The sequence below is a fragment of the Macrobrachium rosenbergii genome, chromosome 8 (genome assembly GCF_040412425.1).
Source record: "Macrobrachium rosenbergii isolate ZJJX-2024 chromosome 8, ASM4041242v1, whole genome shotgun sequence".
NCBI classification, from domain to species: Eukaryota; Metazoa; Arthropoda; class Malacostraca; order Decapoda; family Palaemonidae; genus Macrobrachium; species Macrobrachium rosenbergii.
In genome coordinates this window covers 46,783,598-46,808,597 of record NC_089748.1, presented here as the reverse complement: position 1 = coordinate 46,808,597, position 25,000 = coordinate 46,783,598, and the positions used below count along the sequence as shown (strand labels likewise).

The following is a 25,000-nucleotide window of genomic DNA, read 5'->3' as shown; positions in this document are numbered from 1 at the left end:
ATTTACTCTCAATTTCCCTTTCAGCGCCGAATGACCTCATGGGTCTAAGCGCTTGGCCTTTATCCTAAATTTTATACATTCCATTCCAACCGTCTTTGAGATGGGATGAACTAGTATTACGAATCGAAGAGGCAGGATAAATTTCGGATTACATACATACCCGAGAAAGACCAAGAGCTAAAAAGAAAGAGAAACGGAAATAAAAAGATAGAGAGAGAAATAACGCGGAGAGATAAAGAGAAAAATAAAAAGAAAAGAAAGATAGAAATAAAGCGCAAGAAGTAAATAGTACTTGAAATCCATGTGTGTGAATATATGTATAATTATATATATATATATATATATATATATATATATATATATATATATATATATATATATATATATATATATATATATATACATATATATATATATATATATATATATATATATATATATATATATACACATGGTACATATATATACACACACATACACCTTACCATTATTAGAAAACTTCGACTCTAATTCTCATAAAAAAGGAGTAAATATGACAATCCGTTTAACAACCTTTGCGCGAATTAATTCACCTCAGCTTAATTGTTATCTTTCATATAAAACTTAACTAGGAACGAAATTTTAATGCATATTATAAAAATACTATAAATAGAATAAAACACAACTAAATTCAACACTTTGGAGATTATCTTCCATATTAAAGCTATGCATAACACCCGTAATAATTTTTGTATAAGATTATTCATTCCCGTGATGTAGAGCATGTAGAGAGAGAGAGAGAGAGAGAGAGAGAGAGAGAGAGAGAGAGAGAGAGAGAGAGAGAGAGAGAGAGAGAATCTATCTTGAGGTAGGTCAAAACAAGTATACGCTTTGGTGCACTGTGTGTGTGTAAGAGAGAGAGAGAGAGAGAGAGAGAGAGAGAGAGAGAGAGAGAGAGAGAGAGAGAGAGAGTATCTATCTTGAGGTAGGTCAAAACAAGTATACGCTTTGGTGCACTGTGTGTGTGTAAGAGAGAGAGAGAGAGAGAGAGAGAGAGAGAGAGAGAGAGTCACCTGAATTTCAGGGGCTTTACTCATTCCTCATATTTATTTATTCATGCCTTCTCTCTCTCTCTCTCTCTCTCTCTCTCTCTCTCTCTGCAGGCTGATCTGGCTTTGAAGCCCTCTAGGTTTCATTACAGTCTGCTGACTGTGTCTATAAGGGTTTTCAGATGAAGAGTTAAAGAAGGAAAGAAAGGAGACTAAATGAATAAAAAGTTCCTCACGAAGGCCTCTTCCGCAATTATTAAACATAACGGAAAATCATGAGCGAAGGTTTATCTCTCTCTCTCTCTCTCTTAAAAAATGGCTGCTTCTCGCTTCCTCGTTTTGTGGTGGAACTTTGCGTTCGGTCGGCGAGTAATTTTCCGGATTTGGAATGATGGCGTCGCACGCTTAGATGGTCAGTAACGAGCTGGTGACGGAAAGGTCACGAATCTCTCTCTCTCTCTCTCTCACATACATGTAATGGACTAAAATGCATAGTTGTTCTGACCTACCTGAAGATATATCCCCTATCTCTCTCTCTCTCTCTCTCTCTCTCTCTCTCTCTCTCATAATGCACAAAGCGTGTGTTCATTTGGACATACCCTACTTGACACGCTCCCAATTCTCATGATGCACCAAAGCGTGCATTTGTTTGACTCCATCCAGACACGCCTGTTCCTCCTCTCTCTTATATGTTATGCACCAAAGTAAATACGTGTTTGGGGCTACCTCAAGTTACATCCTTCGCAAAATATTATAATAACCAATTATAATGACAATCATTACTCTTGCAATTGCCAGAACTCGCAAAATTTTATAATACCAATTATAATGACGAAACTCGCAAGATATTATAAGAACTAAATATTATGACAGAGCTCACACAATATCATATAAACTAATTATAATGACAGAACTCGCAAAATATCATAAGAACTAATTATAATGATGGAGCTCGCAAAATATTATAAGAACTAATTATAATGACAAAACTCGCAAAATATCATAAGAACTAATTATAATGACGGAACTCGCAAAACATTATAAGAACTAATTATAATGACAGAGCTCGCAAAATATTATAAGAACTAATTATAATGACACAACTCGAAAAATATTATAAGAACTAATTATAATGACAAAACTCGCAAAATATTATAGGAGCTAATTATAATGACAGAACTCGCAAAATATTACAAGAACTAATTACAATGACAGAGCTCGCAAAATATTATAAGAACAGCTATAAAGGCGGAAATCGCAAAATATTAAAAGGAACAGCTATAATGACGGAACTCGGAAAATATTACAAGAACCAATTATAATGACAATTTGCACTCTTGTTGTTGCAAACTCTCACAAAATATTAAGATAACCCATAATAATGACAGAACTCGCAAAATTTTATAATTACCACTTATCGTGATAGAATTCCCAAAATACTATATAATAACCAGAGCTCGCAAAACATTATAATAACAAATTATAATGGCAATCCTTGCTCTTGCAATTGCAAGAACAATTAGTACATTTGAGACCCAAACACACAAATACAACGGAAATAAAACTGAGAATCGTACGCCATGAATCATGTCACGCCAAATGTACTTTTTTTTTTAATTTTATAAATATTTTCCTTATCTTTTTACTGTCCACATTCCCTTGATCGTTTCTACGGCTGACATCATGATGCGTCATGATCATTATATCATTATAACATTCGTCATATTACATTACCCTTTTTTTTTTATCATCGCTGACATTATTAGCTACAAATTTCACATTATGATTAACTGATTATTTTGTCACTGAGAAAATTTGACTACCACGATAAATAAAATCCTGCAAAGAAAAAAACACGGAACGGGGATCTTAATATACTTAAATCACTTATACTTAATTAAGTACTTCACACTTTAAATAAAGCCATATGAGTAAGCAAAGAAAGTTGATGATAATCCCTGGAAAGAGTGGAAGCAATGCTCGCCTCTTAGGAAGAGATTATATATATATATATATATATATATATATATATATATATATATATATATATATATATATATATATATATATATATATATATATATATATATATATATATATTATAATTATACGTAGATATACGTACAAAACGTATATACGTATGTATATGTATATATAATTATATATATAACATGAGAGAATGTCAAAATCAAATTGTTACATGTTTGGAATATCCCTGATGGCGTATTATTCGAAGGGGATTTATAGGATAAATGGACTGGCAACATTTATCACTCATAAATTCTCTTCGTGACAATTTCCATCATCGGGGATATTCCTGAGGTGGCGTGAATTTGGATATTGCGACATTTGTAGCTTCGTGATTGTACATAAATCACGGTGTGATAAAAATGTAATTATATATATATATAAACATATATGTATAGTATACAGTATATATATATATATATATATATATATATATATATATATATATATATATATATATATATATATATATATATATATATATATATATTGGAATTCACCTGCCCATTTTGCTGTTCTAATCAGACAGATTCTTACTACTAATTAATTTCGAGAGAGAGAGAGAGAGAGCCAATAAAGAAAAGTGTAAGAACCAATGGGGAGAAAAAGAGCCGGTGAGGAGAGAAAGAGAGCGAAAGAGTTACTCAAGAGAAAAAGAGGCGTCTGAACACTCATTGTAAAGAAGAATCGAATTTCGAAAACAAATGTTGCCCAAGGTGGCTCGTATAATTTTACTACATAATATGCAATGTAAATCTCTATTTACTTTTCCCGTGTGTAACAGATACTGTATGAGATATATACATCGTCTTTAGCTAGCAAACAATAAATATAAGGAAGAGAATGCAAAGCAGTAATGCATTTTATATATTAAAAGCACGATGGAATAATAACGTAATTTTAAATAATAATAATAATAATAATAATAATAATAATAATAATAATAATAACAATAATAATAATAATTTCAATGAGTAATTGTTACAACAACAACAACAACAATATTATTAATAATAATAATAATAATAATAATAATAATAATAATAATAATAATTTCAATGAGTAATTGTTCCAAGTATAAAACCGAATAAAATACACATATGCTTCAATCAAGAGGACATTTGAGACTTCCTGATAACCCCTGTCAATGCCACATTAAACCGAAATTAAGAATCAATTGTACCAAAATAAAAGAATTACAATATTAAATTTAAAAAATTCAGGAAAGAACAATTGCTCAACACTGAATCACATCACTGAAGCCATTTCCGCTTATCACTGTAATCCAGCAGTTAATTCGATCCGCTGATTTAAACCATTCCTGGACACGTCCATAAACTCAAGTTGAAGACGCAAACTCTTTGAATTTATTTGAATTCTTAAATTGACTCAATACCAGGTGATTAAGTCGATAAATAACTCTGAGTTATTCGGTGTGTGAATTTTGATCAACTATCTGATTACTCCCAAATGGGACATAATGCACAAGAGACAGTCTTTACCTTTAATAAGACACTGCTTAGTTTAAAAAACACTACTTAGTTTAAAAAACACACACTGCACAAGAATAAGTGTCCAGTCAGCGCATGAATCTTGTCGTCCGAATGGGACACAACAAGACACGAGTGTAAATGTTTGCCTTAAAATAAAAAAAACACTGCAAAAGGTAGCGTCCATTCAACGTATGAAACTTTATGTCCAAACGGAACAAAATTAGGCCTGAGAGAGGGTGTTTACCTTAAAAAAAAAAACACAAACACTTCTCAGCTTAAAGAAAACACTGCTAGCTTAAAAAAAACACACTGCATAGTTAAAAAAAAAACACTGCACAAGAAGTAGTGTCCATTCAACGTACGAATCTTTATGACGAAACTGGACACAATGAGGAACGAGAGACACTGTTCAGCTTAAAAAAAAGAAAAAGAAAAACACTCCACACGAGCAGGAGTGCCGTCGAAGTCCACCCACCACCCGCAGAAGGCGAACAATTACCAACTCCACAACCGCCGCCGTCAGTAGGCACCAACCACCACCAAGAATACACTGACACAATGGTAAAAGGACGTAATGGTTGAGGGGGAGGGGAGGGAAGGGGGGCTGAGACCCCCGTGAATATTGAGACGCCCCCTGCCCCTCCCTTTTCCCCAGTGACCAACAAATCTCGCCCCCCCTCCTAACCACTTCCCCAATTCCCCTTGACGCCTCGGAGGAAGTCTTCGTCCATACTTGTCCAAATTTTCTTCGAGTAAACGGTTTTAAGAAAAGGAATTGTAGTATCTATCTATCTATATATAATGTATATATACATTTATAGTATAATATATATATATATATATATATATATATATATATATATATATATAGATCTATCTATATATAATGTATATATATACATTTATATATATAATATATATATATATATATATATATATATATATATAGAGAGAGAGAGAGAGAGAGAGAGAGAGAGAGAGAGAGAGAGAGAGGGAGAGATATATATATATATATATATATATATATATATATATATATATATATATATATATATATATATATATATAGAGAGAGAGAGAGAGAGAGAGAGAGAGAGAGAGAGAGAGAGAGAGAGAGAGGAGAGAGAGAGAGTTTTATAGTTTTCTGAAAGTTCCCACGTATAGCAACATAACTTGCCAACAAGCACTTCAATCAAATAGAATGCAACTTAGGAACACTAAAATATCATCAACAATATAAAGAATATTTCGACTTTTATCCTTGCGACAGAACTGCACTCAATGAGGAGCCAAGTAACACTGAAGTCTTTGCATAATTAAAGATAGCGTATTCAAATCACTGTTTAAGAATAACTAAGGTCATACAGTCTACAGCTTAGACATGAAAAAGTGGATATGTCAAAATAATAAAAAAAAACTAGGTAATATTATTGGCATAATAAAAAGATCAAATATCTGCAGTGTACAAAAAAAGATCAAATATTCTACATTCTACAGTTTACACATGAAAAAGTGGATATGTCAAAATAATGAAAAAAAAAACAAAAACAAAGGAATATTATTTGCATAATAAAAAGATCAAATATCCTACAGTCTACATTTTAGACAGGAAAAAGTGGATAAACCAAAGTAACGAAAATGCTATGCATTAGCATAGATCGCATCACATTCCGGCAAATTTTTCACGAGACGCAAGTGCGCAGGTTACAGACGAACCGGTTACGTATTCCTTTTTGAAGCCTGCATTCCTCGATAATGATATTCCGCCGATACTGTCGTTAGATATCGAACTGTGCGCGCTGGCTACAGGCAGTGTGAACCAGATTAAAAAACGTCTCAGAAAATAATGACAAAACTCAGTTATGCGAATATTTCAAGGCTAAGGTGAACAAGGTGCCAATGTATTTATATCCTCTTGACTGGGAAGTATTTATGTTGTTAAGAAATTCACATTTTCTTCTGAGAGAGAGAGAGAGAGAGAGAGAGAGAGAGAGAGAGAGAGAGAGAGAGAGAGAGAGAGAGAAATGTCCTGTCGCCTGAGATGTATTATCTTGTGAAAAAATTTTCCATTTTTCTGGGAATATATATACAATATATATATATATATATATATATATATATATATATATATATATATATATATATATACATACATATATATATATATATATCACACATACAGTATATATAATAAATATACATATATATTTACACAATATTATTTGTTGTTACACATATTATATATATATATATATATATATATATATATATATATATATATATATAATAAAGAGAGAGAGAGAGAGAGAGAGAGAGAGAGAGAGAGAGAGAGAGAGAGAGAGAGAGAGAGAGAGAGATATTATCTATGCCCTGGTTGTCTACGATGTTACCTGATTAAAAAGTATTTTCTATTTTTCCTGTGTGTGTGTGTGTGTGTGTGTGAGAGAGAGAGAGAGAGAGAGAGAGAGAGAGAGAGAGAGAGAGAGAGAGAGAGAGAGAGAGAGAGAGAGAGAGAGAGAGAGAGATTATCTATGCCCTGCTGTTCACACTAATGTTACTCTGATTAAAAATATTCTATTTTTCCTGTGTGTGTGTGTGTGTGTGTGTGTGTGTGTGTGTGTGTGTGTGTGTGTGTGTGTGTGTGTGTGAGAGAGAGAGAGAGAGAGAGAGAGAGAGAGAGAGAGAGAGAGAGAGAGAGATTATCTATGCACTGCTGCTCCATGATAAAGAATTTGGATTAAAAATATTTTTATTTTTCCTGTGTGAGAGAGAGAGAGAGAGAGAGAGAGAGAGAGAGAGAGAGAGAGAGAGAGAGAGAGAGAGATGTGGCCTTCGTTTAGATGAAGTGTAAAACTGGGGGGGAGGAGGAGGAGAAGGAAGGGGATGACTGGCCTGTCACTGAGTATTTGCAGAGAGAGAGAGAGAGAGAGAGAGAGAGAGAGAGAGAGAGAGAGAGAGAGAGAAGAACCACAAAACTAGGATTAATTGCTTTATTTTTTAAACATCCGCAATATCGCTGACCAGGATAACGAGAGTCAGCAGTAACCTTCAAAAAAAAAAAAAAAAAAAAAAAAAAATTGTCGATGACAAAACATAAATTGAGGACAAGGACATTTATGGTGACAAATTCCTGCAAAAAAAAAAAAAATTAAAAAGGCTTCAAAGCAATCGTTTTTCCAGTTACTACCAAATCAGGTGGCAGCTAAGCATAGGACTGATAGCATAATTTAGAAGAAGCAGCAGCAACAATGCCAATTATTCCTAACCAGAATAATATTATTATTATTATTATTATTATTATTATTATTATTATCGTGGTAGTTTTCTTAATGTAAATTTCCCCCTAATAACTTGTCCTTGCAATAATTTAAGCTTACGATCTCAAGTATCATTAACACGGATAAAAGTAAAATAATAATAATGTGCTTTCATTTCTGTAACTTATCCGGCACCATCTTAAATTGTAAGTCAAGTACACTGATAAACGCTTATTAAAATTAATCCTAAATACTGTGAGATTTAACTTAAAATACAATATCACCAAAATTATCATCGTTAAAATTATAATTATACCCTCTACATAGCTTTCCATATAACCCAGCCCCCACAAATTGCAACTCCTTTTTAAAGTCACACGAAAAACACAGGTAATGAAAAAAGGTCAATCTTTAAACGAGTCAATCTTTCATTCTAATCTTTAAACGAGTCAATCTTTCAAAGGGCCAACCTTTCAAAGGGTTTATCTTTATGTGGGCCAATCTTTAAATTGGTTAATCTTTAAGTGAGTCAATCATTAAATGGATCAATCCTGAAGTGGGTCAATCTTTAAATGTGTCAATCTTTAAATCGGCCAATCCTGAAGTGGGTCAATCTTTAAATTTAAATGAATGAATCTTGGAATGGTCAATCTTTAAATGAGTCAAACTTTCAAAGGGTTAATCTTTAAATGAGTCAATCTTTCAAAGGGTCAATCTTTCAAAGGGTCAATCTTTAATTGAGTCAATCTTTAAAAGGGTCAGTATTTCAAAGGGTTAATCTTTAAATGAGTCAATCTTTTAAAAGGGTTAATCTTTCAAAGGGTTCATCTTCAAATGAGTCAATCTTTAAATGAGTCAATCTTTAAAAGGGTCAATCTTTATATGAGTCAATCTTTAAATGAGTCAATCTTTAAAACGGTCAATCTTTAAATGAGTCAATCTTAAAATGAGTCAACCTTTAAATGGGTCAATCTTTTCCCCGTACATCACCTTCCTTGTCAACCTCTTTTCCGAATGATTAAGCAAGCTTGACATTAACGGGGAGGCGACGACCTTGAGAGAGAGAGAGAGAGAGAGAGAGAGAGAGAGAGAGAGAGAGAGAGAGAGAGAGAGAGAGAGAGATATTATATATCATATTTATATATATTATATATATATATATATATGTGAATATATACATATATACTCGTATATATATATTTAAATTCATATACATTAATATATAGTATATATATAAAATACATATATATACATATATGTATATATATATATATATATATATATATATATATATATATATAGAGAGAGAGAGAGAGAGAGAGAGAGAGAGAGAGAGAGAGAGAGAGAGAGAGAGAGAGAGAGAGAGAGAGAAAACACATAAACACAAACAAAAATCTACACAAAAAAAGCAGTTTTCTTTTTTATGTATTAAAAGATTTGCACACAAAAAATAACTTGCCATGTAAAATGGGAACACAAGTAGCGAGCAGGAAGTGGTCGAGACAATAAAAAAAAAAAAAAGAGAATCATTTGCATTGATTAAATAATGAGATGCAAATGGAATCCCAGGGGCCTTGTTTACGAGTATGGGGCGCATGCGCGTACGATGCGCGCACACACACACATATATATCTATGTATATACGTGTGTATGTAAATAAATAAACATATATATACGGGTATATATATATATATTATATATATATATATATATATATATATATATATATATATATATATATATATATATAGAGAGAGAGAGAGAGAGAGAGAGAGAGAGAGAGAGAGAGAGAGAGAGTGAGAGAGAGAGAGAGAGAGAGAGAGAACTATTAAGGAATAAAATAAAAAAAACTCCAGACACTTCAGTGGCTGAGGACATGCATTACCTGTTATGATTACGTAACAATACGTGACTCTTGGCTCGAGAGAACCTCCTCCTCCCCCTACCCCCTTTCCACCACCTCCCCAAAATACAACGAGGTCCCCGGACTGCCTTTTATAGAACCCACAAAGGACCCCCCGCCCCTCTCTCTCTCTCTCTCTCTCACACACACACACAAAACTGCAAACCCCCGTTACACCCAACAGAATCGCCACAACCTTTTTCTCATTCTTCTTCTTTCTCTTTTTCCATTTTCTTCTGTGAAAAGTGCCAGAGTCATGGTTGCAGTGCAACTCTGTCCCAGGTAGCAAGAGGGCTGGAACGGAGAGAGAGAGAGAGAGAGAGAGAGGAGAGAGAGAGAGAGAGAGAGAGAGAGAGAGAGGCCTGTTGATTGACGACCTTGAGTTATCACGGTCACTCGACATCGATTACTGGCGTTAGTGTGGGCTACTACTGAAGAACACTTAATTCCCGACTCATTTTAGTAGACCTGCGGACTTGGGGCCTGTAGACTCTTAGACGTGTAGACTTTAGACTTGGAAGAAGAATCCGGGAAACGGTGGTTGCCTGCACTTCGTTCACAAGTCTTTCGGTTTAGAGAAGAATTATTCTCTCCTCTGCAGCTCAAGAATATCCCCCCCTATCTCTCTCTCTCTCTCTCTCTCTCTCTCTCTGTTGTACATGTGTTTTTTTTTAATCCATCATTCAAGTAAAGCAAAGAAATTTATTGAAAATTCGCCTTTTCTTTGATTGACATTCGGCTTGTAAGTACTTTCCAGAGAGAGAGAGAGAGAGAGAGAGAGAGAGAGAGAGAGAGAGAGAGAGAGAGAGAGAGAGAGAGAGAGAGAATATCTTAGCACTGGAGGCAATTCTGTTACCATGCTCTCGTTACTCAGAGAGAGAGAGAGAGAGAGAGAGAGAGAGAGAGAGAGAGAGAGAGAGAGAGAGAGAGAGAGAGAGAGAGAGAGAAGTGGGTTATTCACAACAATGCAACCTCCCAAGGGTGATTCGGTGGTGGGTTAAATCAGGAACCGCAGTCTACAAAAGCAATTGTTCTTTGTTGACCTTTCTTGCTCACAAAACCGTGACAAGTGTCCTATCTATTTTTTTCGGGTTTTTGTGTTTTTTTTTGCACATTTTTCATCATTTTTTGAGTGTTTTACGCATATTCTATTACGGACTGATTATGTAACTCATTCATTATTTTAAATAATAATAATAATAATAATAATAATAATAATAATAATAATAATTATAATAATATAATAATAATATTGGAATATGACAGACAAATACAATATAAAATTCAGATTCAATAAAAGAAACACCACTCTTTAAAACATACACAAAAACCTGGCGTATATTATCGCATTTATTTCTAAACTAGCGTTCGACCGACGTCATGATGTAATGCCCTCCTAACTGCAAAGAAATAAAATAAACATGAAAAAAAGGCAACATTAAAAATGGTTAAAATATATTCTCTCTGGTTTACAGCATCCAACCTTGAACTGCTTAAGGAAACGGCTCCTGACCTTAATATAATCTCTTGGCTTCGTTATAACTTAACTTCAATTAACAGTACACCACTTTTAATTGATTTGTACCTTGCACCCAACCAGTCATGTGCAACTTGCTTCCAACGCTGGGCAACAATTGCAAAGCCACGATGATGATAATATTACACTACAAACACATTTTACATAGTACTGAGAGCAAAGTGACATGACCCTTACGCTTTCTTAACATAAGAGCGCTTTTTTATGCGAGAACTCAAGTAGAATGTACTGTGATAAGCATGCGTTAGAACAGTACAGTGACGAATTCTTGGTCAGTTCCATAATACTGAAGAGAATAAAATATAGAATTTAGGCCAAAGGTCAAACGCTGGGACTTAAGAGGCCATTCAGCCACTGTAAGAGAAATTGACAGTAAAAAGGTTTGAAAGGTGTAACAGGAGGAAGACCTCGCAGTTGCACTATGAATCAATTGTTAGGAGAGAGTGGAAAGTAAGACGGAAGAAAAAGAAAATGAACGGAGGTGCAGTAAATGGAATGAAAGGGGTTGCAGCAAGGGGCCTTAGGGATGGTGCAAAGAACCTTAAGCAAAGCCTACAGAGCAAGGCACTAGCCCCCTACGGGGATATATTGAATGGCGTTGCGGACAGCTGAGTCCACCTCCCAAAATTCGGCATGGCACTTCTTAAGGTTCTTTAAAGAATTGCTTTAGTCCTTACATATACCGCTTTCACTCGACTCTACGTTCAATCCCTTGAGCCTTTTACATCTAAAATGTGGGAGGGTTGACCTACTGCAGTCACAGAATCTTCTGATCTCCAAATTCAATCCTGCTCTCTGCTGCTGCTGCTGCTGCTGACGTCTCCTGAATTACAGGTTTATCGGTTTTATTTTCTGTTCCCTCAAATTTATTTATCTATTTCCTATTCTATTTCCTATTCTTTCCTTCTTCTTTTCTTCTTCTTCTCTCTCTGCGCAGGCTGATTTCTGATTTGGAGCCCCCGTGGGTTTATTATAGACTGACTGTATCCGTAAGGGGTTTCAGCTGAGGTTTTAGAGAGAGAGAGAGAGAGAGAGAGAGAGAGAGAGAGAGAGAGAGAGAGAGAGAGAGAGAGGGGGGTGTCCAACATCTGTAACATCACACAGTGAGACGAAATCCTCCAGTTAGCCCCTTGGGATTATGTAGCCAAACTACTTTAAATTACAAGTAATAATCTAAGCGAAGGCTGACGGGAACTATCAATCTGGTGTGCTAAAGTATCCCTCACTTGAAGGAATTAAAAGTTAAATCACTGAGAGAGGCCGAGAATGCATCCTTACTCAGAATAACTAGTAATTAGAATGTAAAATTTAAGCCAAAGCCCAAACGCTGGGACCTACGATGTCATTCAACGCTGGTAGGGAAATTGAGAGTAAAAAGGTTTGAAAGGCGTAAAAGGAGAAAAACCTCAAAGCAGTTGCACTATGAAACAACTGTTAGAAGAGGGTGGAAGAGAGAGAGTATGAAAGGAGATACGGTAAAATGAACGAAAGGGGTCGCAGCTAGGGGCCGAAGGGACGCCCATGCAAAGAACCGTAAGTAATACCTACACTGCACCGCACGAGGTGCACTGCCGGCGCTACCCCCCACCGGGGAACTCGGAATAAAGGGAGATAAGTCATTCGGTAACGATCCAGGATGTACTGAACGGGTGGTTTAAATAAAGCTGTACACTTTTACCTTATTCCTGGTGACGAAACGACTCGACCTTCAAACCGAATAACGCACGGACTCCCCACCAAGGACAACGGACTGGTGACTCAGACTATGTACTTGGTATGACGACATAAAAGGTATTTATGTTAACTGTTCTTACTTCTTTCTTTACATATACACACACACGGCAACTGCATCAAAATGACTTATCATTCAGTGATAAACATCAAGGAATTCATTAAAGCCACAGTCATGCTTTATGGAGAGACATCATAATGCGTGTACTTTAGATGTTCTTTTGCACTGAGTTGCCAGTTTCATATGTGTGTGTGTGTGTGTGTGTGTGTGTGTGTGTATATATATATATATTTATACATGTATATATATATTATATATATACATGTATATATATATATATATGTATATATTTTAACAGTATATTTTTCTAAAGAAGTTGCAAATCCTACAGAGCCAAAAGGGCTCCTGATCCGACAGTATCTAGTTTCAATAACGGCCACCCATCCAAGCTGTTACCAGACTCAACACTACTCAACTTCACTGACTGAGACCCCGTTATAAATAACAAGGAAGTAACGTTAGTTACAACGTCTCTGAATTAATACAGTAACGCTTGTGGTAAATACGTAAAAGTGAAATAGCTGATAAATGAGCAGAGTATTTAAATAAGAAAGACAGTGGGTTCACACAAAGTTTTTTTGAGGTAAAATATTTCTATTTTTATTTATTATTTTTTTTTTACGTAAGCAGCTCACGACACAATGTTTACAGAGGGACCTATCTGACGTTAAAGTATAAATCTCAGATGAGAATGTTCATTGTCCACAGTTGCTTTATAATATAACATTTCCATGGATAAGCCCACTGTTTCATTGACAAACTGATTCGTAAAATTTACGCTGTCAAGCCAAGTACTGGCAGGACACTTTCGGCCATTCGGGGCTTCATGCAGTGAAAAGGGAGAGTTGGAGTGGTTGGACAGCAAGATAAAAAGAAAATTAAGAAAAAAATGAAGACGAAAGCACAAGGATCTACATGTTGAACTGGGAGAAAACCTCACAGTTCCACTAAAATGTCAGAGGAGCTGGACGGCAAGATTGAAGAAAGGAAGAGGGAACAAAGGTAAAGTAAAAGGCTACAAGAAGTCTGTGTACTTAGGGGCCCATGGGACGCTGCAAACAACCTTTAATAACGCCTACAGTGCACCACGTGAGGTGCACTGACGGCACTGTCCCCCGGCAGTGATGAGATGAAACAGGGAAAAGAAGGAATTTGTATAAATGGATTCAACCGCTATCCAATAGTTTAAATACAGGATCATATCTATAGCACTTGTAAACTTCTCAATTTCTCCGTAAGGGGGAAGGGGGCGGGGGTAGTGCTGTCAGTGCACCTCACGCAGTGCACTGTAGGCATTACTTAAAAGTTCTTCGCAGCGTCCCTTCGGTCCCCTGGCTGCAACCCTTTCCAATCCTTTTACTGTGCCTCCGTCCATATTCTCTTTGTTCTATCTTACCTTCCTTAACTGAGCGGTTTCCCTCCTGTTGCACCTTTGAACCTTCTTTACTCTCAATTTCCCTTTCAGCGCCGAATGACCCCGTATGCCCCAGCGCTTGGCCTTTGGCCTATATTTTACATTATTCCAATTCCAATTCCAAACTCCTTAATTCATAACATGACGCCAACCTGTATGCAGTATGTAGATCAGGTCTAAACGTAAATCCTCTTAATCTGATACGGATTAAATACTAAATTAAAATAATCTCCTAATCTCCATTAATTCTTTTGACGTACTGGGTATTTCAATTCAGGGAAATCTATCCAAGCTTCAAATGGTCATTTGAGACAAATCCACGCTTCAAAGAACACTCGTTTCGGAATTTGAAAACAGTATTATCATTTACATGTTATAAGAGATATTTAAATTAAAATAAGTTAGCCATTTCATTCATTACTTTTTCTGAGAGACGTTTACCCTTCACGGATTCTTTTCACCAATGAAAACACGACATCGAATTGAAATCATTTTCATACCGCATCTAAGAAAGAACACAATCTTCAACACCAATAATAATAATAATAATAATAATAATAATAATAATAATAATAATAATAATAATAATAATAATAATAACAGGTTTTATTTCAGGTCAAGGCCATATACATGGAATATACAAAGTAGAGACAATAACATACAAAATCTAGATACATGAAATAACACGATAAAAATATTATAAATCGGCAACATCCACACTGTTGCTGAGGAAGTATATAAAACAGTATTCAAAACAATGGTAACGACAGTAATAATAACGAGAGTAGTAGTAAAAAAAACATTAAAAAAGATAACAATTTAAAAAATAAAAATTATAACCAGGAAAAGAGGAACGCAAGATATTTATCTCTGGCAAGACTACCCACTCACACGACTGGAAACTTTAAAGGGATAATTCGCTTGGATAACCAATTCATGACACAGGGTTTTATATAAGTGATACAGAGAATCAACTTCTTTCTGTGCGTGGGTTCTTCATTCAGTTAAAATATAATAATGTGGAAGTGATTATTATCTTGTCTGTTCTCAATTGCCTTCCCCTAGTGACTAAAAAAAGGTGTTACGTTGAATATGCATGTATGTGTGTGTGTCAGCGCGTGTGTGTATGTATGTGTATATATATATATATATATATATATATATATATATATATATATATATATATATATATATATATATATATATATATAACCTTCCAAAACAATTGTAATACACGGGAAGTCTGTTGTCTCCTCTAGCAACTGAAAAGGGATTTTACATTGAAAAATATATGCATAAAAATATAGCAAAACCACAACCATTGTAATTCACGGGAAGGTCACAAAACCCTTTGTTTAACAATCTACTCTGAAATCCTTGAGGCGGATATAAAAAAAAATAAAACCGACACAAAGCATCTCCAGAGAAAAAGAACAAAGGTATGGAAGTTGAGGAAGGTTGGATACATATCTGTAATATCTCTGTGCGTTCTCTTCCCTTGACGCAGGGTGGAAAAAAGTTAAGTATACCTCAGTTTTACCAGACCACTGAGCTGGTTAAGAGCTTTCCTAGGGCTGGCCCGAAGGATCAGACTCATTTTACGTGGCTAAGAACCAACTGGTTGCTTAGCAACGGGATCTACAGCTTATTGTGGAATCCGAACCACATTATAGCGAGAAATGAATTTCTACCACCAGAAATAAATTCCTCTAATTCTCCATCAGCCGGCAGGAGACTCGAACTCGGAGGGTGGAGATTTCAAATTAAAATTGTAGATCTTTTCCGGAGACTCAGCAATAAGTATATTATCACCGTATACTGGCATCAAAGTACTTCAAACATTCCACTATACTAATCAACAGAAACATTAGTTTAATCCTCTATGCACTGTAGATCGTTTTCTCCAGACCCTCAACACTAAGTATACTATCAATGTACACTTGCATCACAGCGCTGCAAATACTCCCTTAACATTAAGCAATAGTAACATCACTTGAAGATTCTACCCTAGCTGTTGTAAACTGGTCAACAGTAACATCAGTTGAATATTCTATGCATTGTACACCGTTTTCTCCAGGCTCTCGACACTAAGTATATTATCAATGTACACTTGCGTCACAGCGCTGCAAATACTCCCTTAACATTAAGCAATATTAACATCACTTGAAGGTTCTACCCTACCTGTTGTAAATATATGTAACAGAGCTCAGAAACTGGCTCCAATCTACACTGGATGTGCCGCAAACTTTGTCAATATACAGAAAAACCTTACGATGTTAGAGCTATTTCTGGTCAAAGAAGAATACTGCAATATGTGTATTTTTCAAAATTATGTAAACTCCACTCTGAGCTTTTCTAGCTAATTCGTTTTTATCCAGCATGGACTAGACGCTACAGACAACCTTCAGGTGACGTTACCAAGCAATGAAACGAGTACAAAGGAAGTCAAAATATATATATATAAAAAAGAGAGAAATTGTTACTTACATAACCATGGCCGAATTTCGCATGATGCGCCCGCATGGCCCAAACTGTTGGATCGGGGATGGGGCATTCAGAGAGCGTGTTCTCCTGAAACGAAAATAAGAAAAAGACAATTAATATTCAGAAGGTAAAATGTGGAGGATAATAAAGAATGTTCACCTCCTTAGATGCTTAACATGTATTTGAAAAAGATATTTGGCATTTTTTAAAATAAATTACATATATATTAATTGGTACCCTTATGACAAGGTTAATTTATAACACATCTAATTGTTATGTATAAGTTCTATGTATGTGTGTATATACATACATACATACATACATACATACATACATACATACATATACATATAAATAAATAAATAAATATATATATATATATATATATATATATATATGTGTGTGTGTGTGAAGAAAAAAATATATATATGTGTGTATATATATTGCATACACACATACATACATATATATATAAATAAAAATATATACATATGTAAAAATATATATATATATATATATATATATATATATATATATATATATATATATATATATATATATATATATATATATATGTCAAACCAACCACAAGCCACAAAAATAGCTAATAAATAAAGACCTTTGAATCAACGTTAACATTCCGCGACAAACGAACTTCTACATTTGTTCTAGTCATGTGCATTATGATGACGAATGTTGACAACCTTTGCTGTCACGCAAGTACACTGACCAATCAGCAAAGGAATCAATAACCCAAGTGACTATTCTATTTATAATGTAAAGGTGCGTCCAAACTACAGTACAACATGTCGGCAACATATCACATACATACCACGAACATGTTGCAAACATGTCAACGATCGTAAGAGCGAACGAACCTTTCGCAAGTGTTGAGTAATCGTATGAAGCACTGGTTGGGACCGCCTAAATTTCGGTGACTTGTATTCAACATGTTCGTGATGTGTGAGTGACAAGTTGGCGACAAGTATTTAAAAATGACGTGGAGGGAGACTCATTTCCCAGTGTCTTCAATTATCGTTAAGGTATTATGAGGCGAAGAAGTATTGCTATTCGATGACAAATAAAATATTGATGACTGAGTATAAAAAATTCTGAAAGGATTGAAAAGGCTAACATACTCAATACTGGTCAGACACTCCATAATGACATACTGATCACACTACGTCATCACAAAAACAATACAACAAAACAAGCACACTAAAAGTACTGCCCCAGCAAAAAACGTCCCATACTAGACCACAATCTTCCTAAGACCATCCTGACGGATATTTGACAAATACACTTCACAGTTATTTCAGAGGCACAACATACATACAGCCTGGAAAACATATGGACTAACTCCTTTCATGCACAGTTGCGCATGATGTCTACCTTTGTACAAAATCAGTCAAGAAATTCCTTCAGTCATGTATGAGGGAGGCGTTGCGAGGCGTTGCGATGACAAGGTAAGCACGACAGCTGACAGACAGCTTTACATACAAATTAATAGATGATTTCCCTTCCTGTACCTGTAACAGCTTTGACTTAAATTGCTGTAACCTATAACTTTCTCTCTCTCTCTCTCTCTCTCTCTCTCTCTCTCTCTCTCTCTCTCTCTCTCTCTCTCTCTGTGCAAGATGATTTCCCTTTTGAGCCCTCTTGAGTTTTCTGTCTGTTGACTCTGTCCGTAGCGGTTTTCAGCTGAAGATTCAAAGAAAGAAAGAGAGAGGAGAAAGACAGGAGTTGTTGCAACGTATCTGTTAAATGTGACAGACTGAAATCCCTTCGACTAATTCGGGTGGGTTAAAATGACTACTGAAGCATGGCAGGCAGACTGACAACTCCCTTCATCTCGACGTAATTACCATTTGAAATTAGGGACCTTTCCTATATAGTGACCCCCAAGGGTTTTAACCCGTTATGTAACCACCTTCGCGGCGTGTTTAGTAAAAGGCCGTTGGAGATTACCGTAAAAACATAAACAAAAGACTGTAGATATCAAAAAGATGATGCCCCCCCCCAGGGAATATTGGTCCTGGATAACGACCCCAGAAAACCCTTGGGGGTCACTATCTAGGAAAGATCCGAAATTAATAACTGTAGACCGCATATCTGTCAGGTGTTGACGCTCCTTGTCGCGAAAGATATTCAAGTTATCTGGGCAACAAATTTACAGGCTCAAGGTCGGCAAAATGATATCCGACAGTCTTCGGTTATTGTATATGACATATAACAAACACCATTTGGTGAAGATTCTAAAAAGAAGAATTTAAATAGGGTCAGCACCAACCAACAGAACAGTGTTCCAGAGAGACACAGAAAAGCAGGATCCGATATTACAAGGTGATCTGAAATAACCCCAAAATACAATACAAAACAAAGGTCGACAAAAGCTACAAAATACTGATCCCGTCATGACCACAAACAAACAAACAACTAAATAGCAAAGCTAAGCTAACCATGAACCAGAGCACAAAATGACGACACCAAAACATTGAAAAAAAGGAGTCAGATTTAGACAGTGAGAAGCATTCATTGCAACTGAAGACCTGAAGTCACAAAAGAAATAATTCATGTCCTTGTTGCCCACACACGTCCGTTAGGTGAGGGCGTGAGAAAAAAAGTGTCGTCCGGTGAAAAAAAAAAAAAAAAGATATTTTACAGTGACAAAGCGAACTAAAAATATATTATATATATAATTTATAAAATTAATCAGACCAGTCCTCCTTTATACAGGATACTGAGTCATGGAGTACAGAGCACAACTCCAATTTTTCTTTTTTAGTCAAGTTTTTTTTTCCGCCCCCCCCTCCCCCTGCAAAAGGTGACTCCTGGGGGTGCTAATTTTCCAAATCTCCCCTTGGGATGAGGTTGCAAGTCCCATGCCCATTTTCACACTTGCTGCAGCTCGTTAACACTCGACTCGCCACCAGGTAACACCCAAAATTCACCTCGTAGGTCAATAGAAGCACAAATGGAATTTTTTCAAGTAAAATCAGAGCATATGAAAAGGTATAAATAAAGAATCGTGTATATACCGTCTCTCTCTCTCTCTCTCTCTCTCTCTCTCTCTCTCTCTCTCTCTCTCTATATATATATATATATATATATATATATATATATATATATATATATATATATATATATATATATATATATATATATATATATATATATATATATGTGTGTGTGAGCCAGATATATATAAATGTATAATATATAATATGTATATATTTCAATATACTCATGCGTACATAATATATATATATATATATATATATATATATATATATATATATATATATATATATATATATATATGTGTGTGTGTGTGTGTGTGTGTGTGTGTGTGTGTGTGTGTGTGTGTGTGTGTGTGTGTTCGAGAAGGTAAAAAAAACAGAACAATGCAATCGCAAAAATCGTGCGTCCGTTAGACTACCGTCGTTTCCAGAGACGCGACCGCAGTTCTGAGTTTCAAAAGCACAGTACGGAACAGGACAATGGAATGCAATCACCCTCAGTCAAGGTTATTATGATAACAACGCTATCTCATTTCTACGGTAGTTTTCACCATGAGGTTATGATACAATGATGTATTTGTAACAGAATACAGAATTTAGGCCAAAGGCCAAGCTAAGCTGGGACCTATAAGGTCATGCAGCGTTGAGAGGGAATTTGACTGTAAGAAGGTTTTAAAGGTGTAACAGGAAGAGAGCCTCGCAGTTGCACTAGGAAATAATATTGTCAGAGGGTGAAAGTCAGATGGAAGAAAGAGAATATAAATGGAGGTACAATAAAATGAATGAAATGGGTTTGAAGTCAAGGAGGCAAATTAGGATAGTTCTCATTCATCGTTTGAACTCTGAAAATTTTTTTTTTCTATTTACGAGGGCTTGTTGTAAGATATTCAAGCTGACGTTTAAGAAGTCTCTTTTTTTTGTAAGTAATGAACAAAGCATACTGTGTGTGTGTGTATGTATATATGTATAAATGTGTATATATGTATGTATACAATATATATATGTATATATATAAATAAAAGCATACTGTGTGTATATGTGTCTGTATATATGCATATATATACATATATACACTTGTGTATATATATGTTTACATAAATATAAATATATATATATATATATATATATATATATATATATATATATATATATATATATATAGAGAGAGAGAGAGAGAGAGAGAGAGAGAGAGAGAGAGAGAGAGAGAGATAATGCACACTCACTGACAAATAAAACCGTGACTTTTACATTCGTTCTCGACCTTTATTTTCCTATACATAACCTTCCCAGTTCTAAGGGGAGGTTCTACCACATCCCTGGGGAGGATACGGCTACCTCATTCCCTTTAGCTAATTTTTTTTTTTCACGGCCGGAAAATATCAAGGCGTCAAGCCGGTCATTCCCTGAAGGGCGTCAATGGACCGCCTACAGAAATAATAAAGGCTATAGGATTCTGTCGTATGTAATGTGAAAGTCACTGCTGAAGGATAGAGAAATAGAATAAAAGGACGTCAATAAATACAGTCAACAAATACATTCACGAATTTTCTACAGGAAGACCAACAATGGTGTCATCGCACTTTTGTGAATGACAAAAAAAAAAAATAAATAAAATAAAAAAAAAACAAGCAAACAAACACAAAGGTAATGACGGTAAATCAATAGACATGCTCACTATAAAATGACGTCAGGGAAACGTGACATTTGACAGATATACAGACAGATAGATAGGCAAACAGACTGACAGGCAGACAGAAAAATAGATAGGTGATTGAGGAGAGGAACCAATCCACCCATTTTCTGTCGTATCATCACTGACATACGAAGCACAGTTGGACAAAATTGAGGCCAATGATTGCGAGAATCGTCAGGATAATTTTTTTTTTTATTTCGCTTGAGGTTCACGAGAAATACGAACGAAAGTTGCTGTCATTCTGTAGCTTGATATTAAGAGAGAATTTCTGAAACTGTTTCGTAAGACGTGTATGAGGCATCCCAACCCGCCCGCCCCACCCCACCTCGACGTTCGCAACAAATCGTTTGTTACAGTAAAATCGTTACAACCAAAATGAGGCAAATGGGATTTTTTTTTATAAGCCCAACTCCTCCTACAACTTAAAAAGAAAAAAAAAAATATATGTATATTATATATTACATATACATACATATAAGGATATATTTAAAATGCTATACACAATATATATATAATACACACACACACACACACACAAACACGCACTAAGAATCCACCCAAGCAACAACGAAACAGATTAAAAAAACCAACTCCTTCACTCCACACACATACGCCGGACCCGACACCGCGAAAAAGGTCAATCAACAACAGAAGAACGACAATGAATACACCAACACAGGTAAACAGAAGGCCAGCAGCCAAAAGTCCAGGTCAACAGAAGGCCAACAACCAAAAGTCCCACCGCCGTACACAATCGACCGAAATATGACGGGACGTAAAAAAAAAAAAAAAAAAAAGGACTTTGTTATATATGTAAGGGGCGTTGACTGTACGTAGTACACCGTTAAATAAATTAATATGACCTCGGTGTTCCGAAATGGCGCTTCCCACCCTGACACTCTGCTGTTACCGGATGGACAATGAGAGAGAGAGAGAGAGAGAGAGAGAGAGAGAGAGAGAGAGAGAGAGAGAGAGAGAGAGAGAGGGGTGGCGGTTTTAAATATTAGGCAAAAGTTATATGAAAGAAAACCATTATGAAGCCTTTTCATTTGGATATTCCTGAGAGATAGAGAGAGAGAGAGAGAGAGAGAGAGAGAGAGAGAGAGAGAGAGAGAGAGAGAGAGAGAGAGAGAGAGAGAAGCGTATGGATCCACGTAGCTTATCCTAACGATAGAAAAACCTTGATGCGGACGCGACGCTGAAAAATCCTTGACCAACATTCGAGAGAGAGAGAGAGAGAGAGAGAGAGAGAGAGAGAGAGAGAGAGAGAGAGAGAGAGAGTCTCGCATATATATACTGTAATAACATGGTACCAACAAGAAAAGGATTACAGGAAAATACAGGAAAAATAAAAGTAATGTTACGGTGGAAGAACATGTGAAAAGAAAGTAATATTTTAAATTAAATCAGATTTAATATATATCAATGTTGATGTTTTTTCCGGTCTTTATACGGGGAGAGGGGAAAGGGGGAGGAGAGGGAGAGGAGAGGGTGAGGGGAAAGGGGAGGAGGGGGAGGGGAATGGGAGGGAGAAGGGCCAAGAAACGGGTGAAATTCGTTTAATTATTTTCGGCATTGAAAACTTCACTTTTTTAATTAAAAGATGATAATTCCTTAGTCATAAGTTTACTCAGAGAGAGAGAGAGAGAGAGAGAGAGAGAGAGAGAGAGAGAGAGAGAGAGAGAGAGAGAGAGAGAGAGAGTTTAAAATATCAGGCAAAAGTTATATAGAATACAACCATTATCAAAGTGTTTTAATACGGATTTCTAAGAGAGAGAGAGAGAGAGAGAGAGAGAGAGAGAGAGAGAGAGAGAGAGAGAGAGAGAGAGAGAGAGAGAGAGAATTTAAAATATTAAGGAGAATTACATAAAATACTCGTCCTCGTCATCAGAGAGAGAGAGAGAGAGAGAGAGAGAGAGAGAGAGAGAGAGAGAGAGAGAGAGAGAGAGAGAGAGACTTTTCACCTTGTGGAGTCCGTGTAAACAAATTTACTTGTTAGACCATTCACTTTCCCAAGAAGCCAGGAATTCTGTGGATGTTGAATGACAGACCAGTTGTAAGGTACAAAACAAGCCACTACTGTAAGCTAACATTCACTGTGCACTTTCAAAACGACACACTAAATGTTTTCACTGTTTTGAACGTCGTTTCAAAACAGCTGAATAGCAGCACCAACACGCAGAAAGTGCGCCTCACTGTCGAACTTCTCAGTTCCAGAGGTCCTTTATTCCTCACACTGTCGGACTTTGGAACAGTCTCCCTGAGGATGTCGTTCAATTGGAACTTCAGAGGTTCAAGCGAAGATGCAATGCATTACTGCCCGAACACGATTCTCTGTATTTTAACAATGTTCTTACATTTTTATATATTAATTTAATTTTTTTTCCTTTCTAATAACTGATCGCTTCTTTCTGTATTTCCTATTGACTTCTGTAACCTCTTTCAAATGAATTTCATGTCAAAGGCCCATGTGGGCTACTTCAATATGAATAGGGCTCATCTTCTGAATAATAATAATAATAATAATAATAATAATAATAATAATATAATAATAATAATAATAATAATAATAATAATAATAATAATAATAAGAAGAAGAAGAAGAAGAAGAAGAAGAAGAAGAAGAAGAAGAAGAAGAAGAAGAAGAAGAAGAAGAAGAAGAAGAAGAAGAAGAAGAAGAAGAAGAAATCGATTACTAGTTACAATACAAATATCTGTTAAAGAACAAAGCAGGTATATATATTTTTTAATAAAAAGATATACTCTCTCCTCAGGGTAAACTGAACGAACCTCATAAATAGGTAAAAAATCAAATTCTCATGAAGACATAAGGAGATGTTCATATGTTATGCTGCGTTCAGTAAGGGACCTCATGAGGAATAAAACAATCCTTTTGGAAAAATAAGTCAGATTATTTTCGGGTACTGTTACAATAAAACACTGAAAAATTTACTGTTAGACAACGTATTTGAGATTGTTAAGAGCGGATGCCACTGTTGCATAAGTAAACATCGAGAGAGAGAGAGAGAGAGAGAGAGAGAGAGAGAGAGAGAGAGAGAGAGAGAGAGAGAGAGAGAGACTATTTGTATTAATATGATCCAGTGCGTTACGACAAAGATTGACTGATAAACAAAACAAATGATAGAGAGAGAGAGAGAGAGAGAGAGAGAGAGAGAGAGAGAGAGAGAGAGAGAGAGAGAGAGAGAGAGAGAGAGAATTTAAAATATTAAGGGAGAATTACATAAAATACTCGTCCTCGTCATCAGAGAGAGAGAGAGAGAGAGAGAGAGAGAGAGAGAGAGAGAGAGAGAGAGAGAGAGAGAGAGAGAGAGACTTTTCACCTTGTGGAGT

General features: G+C 35.6%; 1 protein-coding gene across 8 annotated transcripts in view; it reads right to left on the bottom strand.

Annotated features, from left to right (window-relative positions):
- The window catches only part of LOC136840805 (NAD kinase-like), a 271,695-nt gene that overhangs the window by 41,508 nt on the left and 205,187 nt on the right, over positions 1-25,000 (bottom strand). For all 8 annotated transcript variants that reach the window (XM_067107710.1, XM_067107711.1, XM_067107709.1 and 5 more), the window contains one exon: positions 16,940-17,023. In XM_067107710.1, the coding sequence (XP_066963811.1) occupies positions 16,940-17,023 (84 nt within the window). The remainder of the gene's footprint in view (positions 1-16,939; positions 17,024-25,000) is intronic.